The following is a 15,081-nucleotide window of genomic DNA, read 5'->3' as shown; positions in this document are numbered from 1 at the left end:
GATATTAAAAGATATTAAAATTACTTTTGTTAATATTAAAAAGTAATTTTTAATATATATTTTAGACACATAAAAATATTTTCAGAAAATTTAAAAAGTTAATAACGATTAATTAACATAAATTTTGTTAAAAAATATATATTTTTAAATAATTATATCAAGTATATATTAAACAATAATTAGTAATTTAATTATATTTTTTTGGCTATTTTTAAATTATATTTTTTGTGTGGTCTCTTCTTTATGCTTCCCCTCATACAAGTCATTAAAAAACTTGGCCTTTATTCATAGGGAAAAAGAAAAGTGATACTTTTTTTTTTCTTTTCTTAAATGTTTTGGAAATATGTCACTGGAGAAATTCAATACATTGGACCGTACACAATATTATATTATATAAATCCCTTCTTATCACTTTACCCTTTTTGCTTCTTTTTTTAATCCGATTAAATATCTAATCTTGATTCATGCACCAGTGATCACTTGACACTAACATGTGAAAGTTGAGTTTATTTCTTATATTATATTCGGTAGTTTGATTCTGATTCACAACATTGTTTTGATGTGTACCTTTTAATTTTGGTTTATTTATATTTTCATTCAATAATATGATAACACTTCATGTAATGAATTTTGATTTTTAATACCCTCTTTTCTAAATTATTCTCATTTTTATATTTTTATTTTATCAATATTAGTTATTTTTTTCGTCGGTAACTTATTAATAAAAGAAAAAAATATGTTAAAATAATAAGAATAAAAATTAATTTGCACATTTATTTAAAATTAAAAATGTTTTTCATCAGTTCTTTTATTCATACACGTGATTGTAACAAAATAATTATTTGAAATTATCGAACAAAAAAATATAAGTAAATAATGAAAATATTAAATAATATAAATAAATATCTATTTATCAAATTAAAATTAGAAAGATAAAAAAAAAGTTCATACTTATTTTAATAAATGATAAATAAAATATATTTTAATTATTTTTTTATTATCTAGTATTTTTGTACTTAAATTTATAGATGAGAGAGAATTAATTTATGTAATAATTAAAACGGATAATTTATAATTATTACTATTATAATTCCATATACTTTTGTGATATTATTAACAAATAAAAACTTTAAAATAAATAGTTATTTAAAAACAAATATAATGTTTCTTTTTCAGAATTACTTCTGGAAACTTTTTCTAGTGGTGTACTTCTAGAAACATTAATTTGAATTGCTATTGATGATACTATTAACACGGTTAATAATAATAATAATAATAATAATAATAATAATAATAATTTAATACAATATCAATATAAAATAATTTTATACGTATATTTAATTATGTTAATAATAAAAAAATTTAATATTGATCGTATAAATAATTATTTAAAAAATATATAATTAAATAATTATATAAAATATTTATTTTATCAATTCGTTAAAATTAATTTCATATTTTATATTTTATTGCAATATAAAAAATTTGAGTGTTATTATAAATTTAAAATAAGATTTTAATCAGGATTATAAGTATTGAATAAATTTCACATAACTTAAAAAAAAACTAACAAAGAAAATTGGTCCAATGGGAATAGAAGAAAGAATGCTAGGGTTGTAACAGCTGGCGGATGAGTCAGCCAAAAAGGGAGAACCAGAGCCAAGATGGGAATGACGTCAGAAATAAAGTGCAAAAAAGTGTTGCAAAGATATTAAAGTGACTTTCTAGTGAGAGAAATTTCTTGTGTGAAGTGTGATGACAAAAAGAAATTTTTTTAGAAAAAAAGGGAAAAAAATAAAAGGCCCAGAAGAAATAGCGTGATCCAAAGATATTAAAAATTACATTTTTTGTACTAGGTTTTCTTTTTGGTCCAAGTACTAAAAGGTTTAGTTTAAAAAATGTAGATCCTGACCAAAAAAAAATGTAGATCATGTAAAAAAAATATCCAAATAATGATACACTTAAAAAAATGTAACTTCTTTTAAGAAAGGGATTGAATTTCTTAAGTTTGTCATTATTTATATTTTTTTTCCGACACTGTTGAGAAATTGGTTGAATAAATCATGATAAATTTTTAAGTGTCTATAATTTAGTATTTAATTTTTATAATAAATTTTAAATATTTAAAAATTATTTATTTATATTTTTAAAATTAAATATTTATTTTTTATTTTTAATAAATTAGACATTATTTTTTAAATATCACAATAATCACCTAAAATTATTCTTTTAGAAAATGTAAAAGTTATATTTTTTATGAAAAAATTGTCCAAAAATTATTTCAACAGAAAATCAAAATAGAATGACAAGAGCCAAACACAAATTAAATTATTTATTTTATCATAATAAAGCTAGCATCTAAATATTTTTTTTTTAAATTGAGTTTTCAACTAAGTCATTGGTTTCTTCTTCTTTTTCATCTGTACCTACAAGTGCTCCTCCTCCTCTCTTCTTCCCTTATTTTCTTTTTCTATATTCTCCTTTTTTTCGACGTCGTTATTATCACTGTCGCCATTGCTATCATAGTCGCTCCTCCTCTTCTTTCTTTTTTTTATTCTTCTACTATATATGTTTAGCAAAGATATTAAACATAGAAATTTTAATACACAACATAAAAATTTTAGTGCACAGTACAAAAAAATTGGTGTATATATCAAATAAATTTTTGTACTGTGTACACAAATCTATGTGCTATATGAAAAAGTTTTCTATGCTATGTGTAAAAATTCATGTATTCTATAACAAAATTAACGTACTTTGTAAAAATTTTCTTTTCGCTTTGTAATATAACTTTTGTGCTAAAGAAGCGCGGAGACAAAAAACTACTGATGGACAAGGACATTTTTTTATTGGATGATACATGTGCATCTTTAGTAGTTTTTAGTTATTATTTTTTTAAATAAAAGGAGTGATCTATTGTTCTTAGTAGGATTTTCATGTTTCTAAATCTATGTTCTTTAGAGTTTCTTTCATTAAACTAAGTTAGAGATTTTCTTTTCTTATTTGAGATTTTTTGGTGCTTTGATCAATAATTTTTGGAGTTGCTTTGTGCTTTTAAGTGTAGGAAATGAGTGAAAGATGTTAGGCAAATATGGATAATCAAATAGGCTTTTGGAGAAGTAAGAAATGTAGCAAAAATTGGAAACAAGCCCAAGAGAAGTCCAAAAAAAATTTGTGACCCTGACTTCTTCAAACTCCAATAAGAATAACTTGACCTACAAAGCTCCAAATGAGGTGATTCTAGCGCCATTAGAAAGTAGACATTCAGAGTTTTCCAATGATATATAATCTTTCATAGTGAACACTAAATCTAAGGGTGCAAATCATCATTTTAAACCAAATACAAAAAGGAGCAAGAAGGAAAATCATGCGTATATATGACTCCTAGTTCGCATTCGACGTAGTGAAAGTGGCGTCCAATGGCAAGTGCTTGACAGCCTGACCTAGTGACCTTCAAAAGAGCATAACTTGAATTACAGAAATTTAAATAACTTGCTTCCAACAGTTTTAGAAAGCTAACTTCAAGAACTTTCTAATAATATATAATACGTCATAGTTGACAAGATTTTCACACAACTTTGTCATGAAACAAAAATACACCACCAACACATTTTTAAAGCCAAAACATGAAGCTGGCGTCCCATGGCAAGAGTTTGGCGTCGCACGCCAATTGATGTTGGGTCATCCAAGACCTAGAAACTTGGCGTCCCACGCCATGTCCTTATTGTGCCACGCTTGGTACCTCACACGATGAATTTGGGTCATCCTTTGAGAAAAAAAGTGTGGCGTTGCATGCTGTTCCACATCCAATCTCCTAGGATTCAATTCTCTCTTTCATTCCTCAATTTTCTAAGTTTTCAAGCCCAAGAAATAATCTCAATTTAGCTTTGAATTTGATTATAATTTAAATTTCATTTGAATTTATAATAGCTTATAAATAGGACCTTACACACACACAACACACACCTTTGAAGGGGAATCTTAGGACTCTCTCCTCACTCTCATTCTCTTCTCTTCTTCCAATTTTTTTCATACTTATTTTATAATTCTTTAGTTATGAGTTTTTAATTTTTTTTTTTTGATAAATTCTATGATGTAGAAAGAAAAATTCTTCTACATATATATGTTTGTGTTGTCAAAAGGGTAGTGTGACAAGTGTTTAAAAAGAAAATAATTGAAGAGACAAGATTTGATATATTGCAAGTAAAATGTAGTGTATTTTGTCTTATGTAACATAAAAATGATGTATTAATTTTTTTTGGTGACTAAATAATATATTAATTAAATAGGCTAATTATATTTATGTTAATTAATTATTAAAAATAATATTGGACATTGTATGATTTTTTATTTTTAGATTTTTTGAATGTACGTTCTCTTTCAAAAAATATTAATTTTACACACAAAAATTTATTAATATTTATTTATTTTAATATATACCTTTTTTTCTTTTTGATGACTTAAATATATTCAGTTTCACAAAAAGTTTAATTGAATTTTTTTTATTAATTTTTTATATAAGTTAATAATTTTTCTTCCAACTAATGTTACTTGAAAAAGAGAATTTAATTAATTATTTTTATTTATATAATAAATATCATCTGAAAAATTAATTTTTACACACAAAAATTTATTAATATTTATTTTAAATTAAATTAATGAATATATAATATATATTAGAAAAATTATCATCTTTCTTCAACACACTTATATGCATTCAAAGAGAAACTAATCATATAATTTTGTTAAATCTGTTCAGATATACTTTTTTCGTTTTATAAAATAATAAATATTAAATATTCACTCAATAACATAGTTTATTCATTGTAAAAAATTAATAATTTAATTATAAATAATAGGTTGCATCTAAAATATTCCAATAATAATTTGAAATATTTATTTTTTTGGATAATTTTTTTAAATATTAATTATTAAAAGATTTTTCTTTTTTTAGTATTTGAAATTTTTTTTAATTATTTTTTATAAACAACTGTAAATAGATATTTTAATGCAAACAAAATAACAAGATATTGTCTATATAATACCAAAAAATAACTATGTTTTCTTATTTTTTTTTGTGTCTACCATATTTTTCTATATGTCTGGTGTTATACAAATTTTGGGTGCATATATTTTTAGTAAGTTTAATTTTGATGTATTAACCGTGTAAAATGTGTTTTACACAGTCGTGTAATTATATTTGGTCTTCTGGATGACAATTCACACCGTCTATAAAAAGTAATTATTTTTGTTAATGTAATGTTACGTCATTAGGTGTAAATATAAAATTATTTTATACTAACACTACATTAAAATTAAATTTATTTTTAATTTCTCTTTATAACAAAAAGCAAAATTTTTTATTACAATTTTCATTTTAAAAAAAAAATCAATTATCTCAAAATATATATTCTCTCTTTCTGCACCAAAAAAATGGTAATATTACAAATGCTATTTTGCTATCAATATTTTTTAAACAATTAAATATAAATTTTTTTATTAATTAAAAAAATTAAATATAAAAATAATTAATAACAAACTATTTTTATAAGATGCCAAGAATATATAGTGTTTGAATAATTTTTTTTATAAATATCTATATGTACCCAAAATAATATTGACAGATATATTGATATAATATTTAATATAAATATATATAAATATTACCGTTAATTTAAATGTATGTAAATACGTAAAGTTATATGTTTTTTGTTGGTTAAAATATGTAAATACATTTTTATATTTGTGAAACTGAATATATCTAAGTCATCGAAAAAAAAAGGAATATATTAAAATAAATAAATATTAATAAATTTTTGTGTGTCAAGTTAATATTTTTGGAAAGAGAGCATACATTTAAAAAGTCCAAAAAAAAAAAATTATACAAGATCCAATATTATCTTTAATAATTAATTAACATAAATATAATTAGCCTATTTAATTAATACATTATTTACATATTACATAAGACAAAATACACTATATTTTACTTGCAACATGTCAAATCTAGTCTCTTCAATTACTCTCTTTCTAAACACTTGTCACACTAGCATTTTGACAATACAAACATACACATGTACAAGAATCTTTCTTTCTATATCATAGAATTCACCTTTTTCTTTTGGGAAAGAGAATTCTGTTACAATTCAATGGATTAATTTGTTTGATTCTCCATCTTCAATTTCTCTTTCATTGTTTCTTTAGAAATAATATTCGTTCTTCACCATAAAAATTCAAATGTCTTGAGAAAAAATTTGAATCTAACTTAAATTCTATAAGAACTTGAAAAAGGATCATAGAATTGAGCTTGAATATCTTTTTCTCAATTATTGTGAATTTGGGTTTGGGATTGATATGTGACATATAATCGACCCATAACTTGATTCATGAAATTGTGTGGCTCTAAATCAAAGACCAATATTCATCTCTTCTCACGAGCAATTAGATCAAGACATTGGCAATTGATCAAGTTAAGAGAAATTGAATTACCAAGACAATGAAATTTAATCACTTATGATTTGCCAAAAGATCAATCATTGCATAATTGAAGAGGAGATGAAAATTATTGATTCTAAGAATGCAACATCTCTTAATCCCAATGTTCTTCCCATTCTTATTTTTTACAATTTAGATTTTCAGTATTTACATTCTTACACTTTAAATTTTCAGAAATTTACATTTTTGCCATTTTATTTTTTGTCATTTATTGTTTTAATTTCTTTTACTTTTTATTCAAGTTATTTATATTCTCAATTGCTCATCATTTAAAATAATTGAACCGGCTTATTAGAATAATCAATTAAAAAAAGAGAGACAATTGAATTCTTTAATTGGTGTAAGGAAAAAAAAATTGAGGTCAATGAAATACAAATTAAATGAGATATTATTGGAATTAATGGAAATTATTAAAATAGTAGCAACAATGAGGGTACCATAATAATAAGAGATAATAGGAAGGTTATATTTATATTGGATTCCAAAGAGAGAGCGTGTGAGAGAGAGGTCTTGTACTTTAATAATTAATGTCGTGGATCATGTTTTACCAATTTCTTTTTATATAATATTAATAAAAATATTATTTATATATTAAAATTAGTTATTAATGTATTTATATATAAATATATATTATTTAATTTATTCTTAATATTTAACATATATTTTATACTAATAATTAATTTTAGTGACTAATTTTAATGTATATCTAATGCAGTTGTAATATTAACTATGCTGATTTTCAGATTTTGATGCATAAATTCAGTTAGAAAATTTCATGCACGGAGTTAAAAAAAATTATTAAATAGTACTTAAAATTACATTAAATTGATGGTGTATTATATATAAGAGGAAGGATACATAAGCAGAAGTACCACCACACTACTCATAAGATGAACAGCACCACCTTAATAATAATAACCTTGTTTTGTGTCTTTCCCTTGGTGTTAGGAGAATTAAGGTTAGGATTCTATAGCTTGAGCTGTCCAAGAGCGGAGGCAATTGTTCGTGATGTTGTGCAAAGGCGTTTCAACACTGACAAATCCATAACCGCCGCCTTGCTTCGCATGCACTTTCACGATTGTTTTGTTAGAGTATAAACCTACTATTTAATTGCATTTTTTTTCCTAATCTTTATTTAGTTTTAATTCTTCTGAAAGAAAAATATAGATCCATGTCTAATATTTCTTACATAGATTCATAAATCTCAATTAATATAAATAGGTATAGGTATTTTAGTATTAAGGTGCATTCAATTTGCGTTTTTACATAAATCTAAATGTTTGAGGAGAAGGACTCCTCACATAAAGTTGATAGTTGAAAATTCTTAAGATTTTTCATTATCAATTTCATATGAAATTAATTGCACATAAGTTTTTATTTTTTATTTTTTTCTAAAATTTTTGATATGCTGATTGCTTCTCTGTTACCAGGGCTGTGATGCGTCCTTGCTACTCGATCCAACTGAAAACAGAACATCGGAGAAAGACGCAGGGCTAAACCAATCCGTACGAGGATTCGACATAATTGATGAGGCTAAAAGTGCTTTGGAACAAGCTTGTCCTTCAACAGTGTCATGTGCCGATATCATATCACTGGCAACGAGAGATGCGGTGGCTTTGGCGGGTGGACCAAGCTACAATGTGGGAACAGGAAGAAGGGACGGGCTTGTATCAGACCCAAGAGAAGTGAAACTTCCCTTACCATCAATGTCGGTGTTCGAGGCTCTGCATTTCTTCACCGCCAGGGGCTTTACACTCTTTGAAATGGTGACACTCGTCGGAGGAGGACATTCTCTTGGCTCCACCCATTGTAGCAATTTTCGCAGCAGACTTTCGAGCTTTCGAGGAAGCCTTGATCCCACCATGGATCCTAATATGGATGCAGAATTGGGGAAGGTACCAAAGTATCTTAATTTATTAACGGTAGAAACACAGTTAACTTTATATGAAGTTGTTAATTAAGAACAAGTAGATAATAATTTAGTCAAATCTGTCAAATTATTTAACAACTCTTAATTATCAACTTCACATAAAATTAACTGCACATGAAATTTCATCTTTATTAAAGGTATTTAAATTTTTGTAGTTATTTTAACGTGAGGTTGATATTTAAAAATCAATAAAATATTTAATAAATTTAACTAAATTATCATATAATGATTTTTAACTATCACTTTTATATAAAAATAACTTTAAGTGAGTCTTTATTACCTTCAAATAAAATTGCTCATCTAATTTAAATTATATTAAATTCTATTTTTTACAAACCGCATGAATTGAATTGAATTTTAGATTCACTTTTAAAAAATTAAACCAATTGTAAAATATAATAAAATATTATTATTTTGTTAGTAAATTTAAATTTGCATATAATATGTTTAGTTTGTTAAAGAAAAATTCATATATTATTATTTCGTAAAATTACTTCTATTTTTTAATAATAGAAGTAATAATAATAAAATTTGTGATGATATTTTAGGTATGTGGATCGGCAAAGCAGCCAGCAACAAGCGATCCAAGTGTGTATTTGGACCAAATCACGCCTTTGGCATTTGATAATCGCTTTTTCAACCAAATTCTTGCGAAAAGAGGCATACTTAACCTGGATCAACAGCTGGCTTTGGACCCATTATCAAGTCACATGGTGTCGGGTTTTGCGGCGGATGGTGAAAGCTTGTTACAAAGCTTTGCAAGTGCAATGATAAAAATGTCTTCCATTAATGTTACACTTGGAAATGAAGGAGAGATTCGAAGGAACTGTAGGGCTGTTAATCATCCTTTATAGAACCGTTATATATTATTAATTAAACGTGTCTCACTCTCCCAAATATGCATGTTATTATCTTTTAAGAAAGTATTGCATATTACTTAAAATAAGATTGACAAAATCATATTGTATTGGATAAAGCTATGACTAGAGGATCACTATAATTTATTATTATTACTTAGTCATTAATTTAATTGTTTTAGTATATATAATTTTTTTTAGTTTAATAATTTAACAATATATTTTATTTTAAATTTTTAAATATTAATAATTAACTAATAATTAAAAATAATAAATTTTAATGATCTTATAATATTTTTCATTTCAGATTATGGTTTGTAACTACTTGTAACTACTCTATTGTGATCTAATATATATATCAAATATTGGACCTTATTAGAACAGATGTTGTTTGCAGCTTTCTTTATTCCTGTATTTTAGCTTAAAATGATTTGGAAGTCCTTAGCAAAGAGATGTCTCTCCTCAAATTCAAACTCAATACCTTCCTATACTTAAAATTCTTAATTTAATTCTAAAAATTAATATATAGTTATCTTTATATAAAATTAAAAATTTAAAAATTTTAAATATATCAAATTATTTAACGATTATATTTTTAATTATTAATTTTATAATAAAATAACTGTGCTTGAGTTCAACTTTGTTTTAAGTTTTAACACCCAAACAAAGTATTATTGGCAATAATATATAGATTAAAAATATTTTTCCACAACAACAAAATTTACGGAGGAAAACGTTCAAGGGTAACACAAAAATGAACCAAGTTCAGATGATGAATAATGGTGGCAACGTGAATAAGTTATGACTTCTGATAGACCACGCTATCGTGTAGTGTAAATGCAAAATAATGATACCCCCATCCATAAATGTGGCTTTGCAATGTATTTAATTTTTTAAAAATATATATACAAAAATTCAGTCATTAAATTAACTCAATTACAATCTATTTGTATATATATACATAGAATTATTGAATTTTTAAATAGTGTTGACAATAGTCTTCTTGAAATTCCACAAAAAGTTAAGAATCACCACCCTGAATTTACGATCACCGTTACTTTGGGCGTCAAACTCATTATAGTTTTCTTGTTTGATTCTCTTAATATCTATTTTGAATATGACGTTATCCTCACGAGTCATGACTAGCTAGATAGAATTACCTGAAATTGACCATAAGACTTTAAATTAAAATAACCCTTTTTTATATTAGAAGTTTGGAACCAACTAAAAAAGGTCCTTTAATTTGGCTTATAGTATTGGTGAAGAGTAGTGTTAAAGTAAAATAATATTTATAGAATTTAGTTAATAATAATGGTCACGCAATAACACAAAATTAAATACTGATTTTGATCCAGAGATTCGGGGAGAAAATTCCACCGAGTAAACTTCTACTAAATATACTAGTTAATGTTACATTAACATGATGCTGTCTTTTGGTAAAAAGTCGACTTCAGGTCAAGTGAGGTTGTTATTTGAGAGTTTTTAGATAAAAATTTAGTTAAATTAGTTAAATTATCTAACAAATTCTCATGTATCAACTTCATGTAAAGTCGATTGCACCTGAATTCTCACATTGTCTTTCGTATATAATAAGACTAAGGAAACAAAAGGAGCAGTAGCACCACACTACGCTGAAAATGAAGATCACCATCCTAATAATAATAACCTTCTGTTGTGTCTTCCCTTTAGTCTTTGCAAACCTAAGGCTTGGCTTCTATGGTGTCAGTTGTCCAAAAGCGGAGGCAATTGTTCGTGATGTTGTTCAGAGGCATTTCAACAAAGACAGATCCATAACCGCCGCCTTGCTTCGCATGCACTTTCATGATTGTTTTGTTCGAGTATAAAATAAGCTATCCTTTTAATATTATACTAATAAATAATATAGATATTATTGAATCAACTACTTTCAGAAGTCTACAAAAAAGTTTAAAATTTAAAATTCTATTAGTTTGTTAGCGTAGTTTAAAATTTAAAATTCTGTTAATTTATTTTGCATTTGTCTCCAGGGTTGTGATGCGTCATTGCTAATAGATCCAACGAGGAACCGGTCATCGGAGAAAGATGCAGTGCCGAACCGAACCGTTCGAGGATACGACATCATTGACGACGCTAAGAGTATTTTGGAACGAGCTTGCCCTGAAACGGTGTCGTGTGCAGATATCATATCACTGGCGACGAGAGACGCAGTGGCTCTAGCCGGCGGACCAAGTTACAATGTCCCGACGGGAAGAAGAGACGGGTTAGTTTCGAACCCAAGAGAAGTGAGACTTCCGTCGCCGACACTGTCGGTGTCGGAAGCTATGCAGTCGTTCGGCGCAAAGGGGTTTTCGCTGATGGAAATGGTGACGCTGGTGGGAGGAGGACACTCAGTTGGAGTGGCGCATTGTAGCATGTTTCGCGAGAGGCTTTCGAGCTTTCGAGGAGGAAGTGTTGATCCCACCATGGATCCTAATTTGGATGCAAGGTTGGTGGAGTTATGTGGATCGTCGAACCGGCCGGCCACGAACGATCCGACCGTGTTTTTGGACCTAAACACGCCGTTTGCGTTTGATAATAGATTTTATAATCAAATTCTTGAGAGGAGAGGCATACTTCACTTCGATCAGCAGCTCGCTATGGACGAATCATCCAGAGACATGGTTTCGCGTTTTGCGACGGATGGTGATATCTTGTTTCAGAATTTTGCAAATGCGATGATAAAATTGTCTGCTGTTAATGTTTGGCTTGATAATGAAGGAGAGATTCGAAGGAATTGCAGGGCTTTTAATTAATTACTTAATTAATTAATTCCCTCTTTATAGAATGAATGAATGAGTGTATATTGTATAATAATTGTGCGTTCAAGCTAAGATGAATACTAATACTAATGTTGACTATTTGTAATTTCATATTATTGAAATGGATAGTAACATCACCTATTTGTAATTCCATATTATTGAAATGGACAGTAACATCACCTGTGCTATAAACATTAATGATTATATTTCTAATATTTCTTAAATTTCTATTGTACACATTGTACAAACATTCCATTAGCTCCCTATACTTTCTCTATTGAAATATATATGCGATGATGAACATCAAGTTCACTATGCATGTCAAACCTTGCCGCTAGAACATGGTTTAGATTTTTAAAAATACAAATTACATCCATCTCAAAACCAAATTTATATTGTGAATTTTATTCAATTTTTTTTAAAATAATATATAATTTTTTTTTTAGTATGCTAATTTTTGATTGGTTGATATTTTAATTAACTATACTAATAAAATTTACTCCTCTTTCTTGAGTTTGATTCCATTTTGACATCATTTTCACTCATGAATTTTCACTGTTGCAAAAATTAAAACTTACACTTACTGTTACAAGATTATCAAATTAAAAAAAGATGTACTTTAAATATGATATTGTATCAAATGTTGTTATAATAACAATTTTTTATATATATGAGTGATGAATTATTTCTTTTCCTAAGAATAATTTTTTGTTATTTGGCCATTGTTTTTTTTATCAAATCGAAACCTTTAGAAGTTTCTTAACTGTACCTAAATACCTTCATATTGAGATGAATTTTCTATGCTTTAATTTGTTCTAGTTATAGAACCTAATTAATTGTTAATTAAAACCAATGTTTAAGTTAGTAAATTTGTAATAGTTCTTCACTTCTTCAATAGTTTCTTTCATCGATATTATTCTAACAGTTTTTTTTCTTCGACGAAAAATATTTAAAAAAGAGTTTTTTATTAATATTTTAAAAATTATATCATGATTTATTTTGAATAATAAGTTAATAAAAAATAGTCTCTATCATAGTTAAAATATTAATTTTAGTTAAATTTAAGTAATTTAAATTACTAATTTAATTAGTAATTAAATTATAATATCAACTAATCAAAAGTTGACACATCATAAAAAGTAAGTTACATATTATTTTAGAGAAAATTGAATAAAATTTACTATTTTATAATAGTAAAAATTTTCGTGTAATTATCTTTATATAAAGTTGTTAGTTAATAATTATGATTTGAAATATTTGACAAAATTATTATCTAACGATTTTTAATTAGTAATTTTAAATAAAAATAACTATATGTAAATTTTTACTTTTTATAGTTCATGAATTTAAATTGGAATTGGATTGAAAAGAAAATCAATTCTAGATCGGTTTGATTGAAAAATAGGAATTGATTTTAAATCCCGAAAACAAGCCTTCGATAACAAATTTAAAAAGAAATGTCACCTTTTTTATTTTTACTAAAAATATTCGTGTCTTAACTTTTTATTTTTAGTAGGAGAGTTTTGTTTTTTATATCAAAGATAAAGATACTTAAATTTGCGATTTTTTAAGTGAGTAGGAAAAGACTATGCTATTTGAACTATAATCCATTGATTTAGTCGAAGAGTTGTTTATTTTTAAATTTGTTTGTAGTCTAATGGCTAATGTTAGATAAAAGTCTGAGACAGTTAGTTTTTTTTTTATATATATCATATTATCCCCTAATTAATTACTAAGTAATATTAGATATTTGATTTTTTAATTAATATTAATCAATTTTTTTAAATTATTTTTATCATATTAAATTCTAAATTTTAAATTATAAACCATTAACTCTATATTCTAATTTATAAACACTAAACTAAAAAATTAACTAGTATTAATATATGTTTTTAAGGTAGATAATAAATTTATCATTAATAAAAAAATTTAATCTATAATTTTAACATATGCCTTTAGAATATAAAATAAATAAACTCTTGACTAATTAAAAAGAATGATACTACATGTACAAGTATTTTATATTCAAGTTCAATCAAGTTGATGCAAAATCTCATAAAAAAAAATACATGCATATGTTGCTACTCTTTTTTTTTTGTGATTTGTGCAGCACACTTTTGTGTGAGCGTACAAAAACTTATTATTATAGCACGTGAATTTTTGAAGTATAGCACAAAATTTGACACATAACACAAATTTATTAACATAATATACAATTTTTTTAACATGTCACACAAATCTTTGTATATGTTACACAAATTTTTGCTGTAAATATATTTTGTTAATTAGGTGAGTCAATATTTTAGATATGTAGTCCTCAAAAAATTTTATGTTATATATCAAAATTTTTATACTATATACTAAAATTTTGTATTATACACTAAAAGTTATGTGTTGTGCGTATTTCATTGGTAAAATATACAAATTTTTACATATATCACATAAATATTTGTACATCATTTTTGTTGTGAATTTGTTAGTTAAATAAGTCAATATTTTAGATATGTAATTTTTCAAAAAATTTTAGACTATATATCAAAATTTATATACTATATACTAAAATTTTTATATTATACACTAAGATTTTATGTATTATATATATTTTATTAGTATAGTATATAAAATTTTTCATATAATACATAAATTTTTACTGTAATTATATTTTATTATTTGGATATACGTGCATTTCCTTGGTTAGAAAAAAAAATGAAAACTATCACGAAGATGATGATAAGTTGATAACATACTAAAAGAGAAAAAAGAAAAAAAAATAAAAACATCAACAAGTAGAGGAAAAAATGTGCCTATCTGAAGCCGGAGAAAAAAAAAAAAAAAGAAAGCAGGAACGAAGAATTAATTAAAAATTTAATTCAAAATATGTTTGACGCTTAGTATTTTTAAATTAAAAACTAATTTTTTATATTCTCCTCTTAGTTATTTGGCTAATTTTTTTAATATAAAAAATATTAGTGTTTTTGTTACAAATAAAATTATTTAGTATAATTATAAATAAGTGAATTTT

General features: G+C 25.3%; 2 protein-coding genes across 2 annotated transcripts; both read left to right on the top strand.

Annotated features, from left to right (window-relative positions):
- The first annotated feature begins 7,341 nt into the window (after positions 1-7,341).
- LOC112718012 (peroxidase 44) lies at positions 7,342-9,303 on the top strand. Its single transcript, XM_025769926.2, has 3 exons — positions 7,342-7,586; positions 7,926-8,390; positions 8,974-9,303. The coding sequence occupies exons 1-3, from the start codon at positions 7,386-7,388 to the stop codon at positions 9,277-9,279; spliced, it is 972 nt and encodes a 323-aa protein (XP_025625711.2). The 5' UTR covers positions 7,342-7,385; the 3' UTR covers positions 9,280-9,303.
- Positions 9,304-10,899: 1,596 nt separating this feature from the next.
- On the top strand, positions 10,900-12,212 carry LOC112716806 (peroxidase 44). The gene is made up of 2 exons (XM_025768810.3): positions 10,900-11,120; positions 11,289-12,212. The coding sequence occupies exons 1-2, from the start codon at positions 10,920-10,922 to the stop codon at positions 12,051-12,053; spliced, it is 966 nt and encodes a 321-aa protein (XP_025624595.1). The 5' UTR covers positions 10,900-10,919; the 3' UTR covers positions 12,054-12,212.
- Positions 12,213-15,081: the final 2,869 nt, after the last annotated feature.

This window comes from Arachis hypogaea, chromosome 10 (assembly GCF_003086295.3).
Source record: "Arachis hypogaea cultivar Tifrunner chromosome 10, arahy.Tifrunner.gnm2.J5K5, whole genome shotgun sequence".
In the NCBI taxonomy this organism is placed as follows: Eukaryota; Viridiplantae; Streptophyta; class Magnoliopsida; order Fabales; family Fabaceae; genus Arachis; species Arachis hypogaea.
The sequence above is the reverse complement of the archived record's forward strand: the minus strand, read 5'-3'. Positions and strand labels throughout refer to the sequence as shown.

Coding starts and splice junctions, on each gene's coding strand:
- LOC112718012 (XM_025769926.2), top strand. CDS start 7,386: ATGAACAGCACCACCTTAATAATAATAACCTTGTTTTGTGTCTTTCCC. Junction 7,587..7,925: donor TTCACGATTGTTTTGTTAGA/GTATAAACCTAC, acceptor CTCTGTTACCAG/GGCTGTGATGCGTCCTTGCT. Junction 8,391..8,973: donor TGGATGCAGAATTGGGGAAG/GTACCAAAGTAT, acceptor ATGATATTTTAG/GTATGTGGATCGGCAAAGCA.
- LOC112716806 (XM_025768810.3), top strand. CDS start 10,920: ATGAAGATCACCATCCTAATAATAATAACCTTCTGTTGTGTCTTCCCT. Junction 11,121..11,288: donor TTCATGATTGTTTTGTTCGA/GTATAAAATAAG, acceptor ATTTGTCTCCAG/GGTTGTGATGCGTCATTGCT.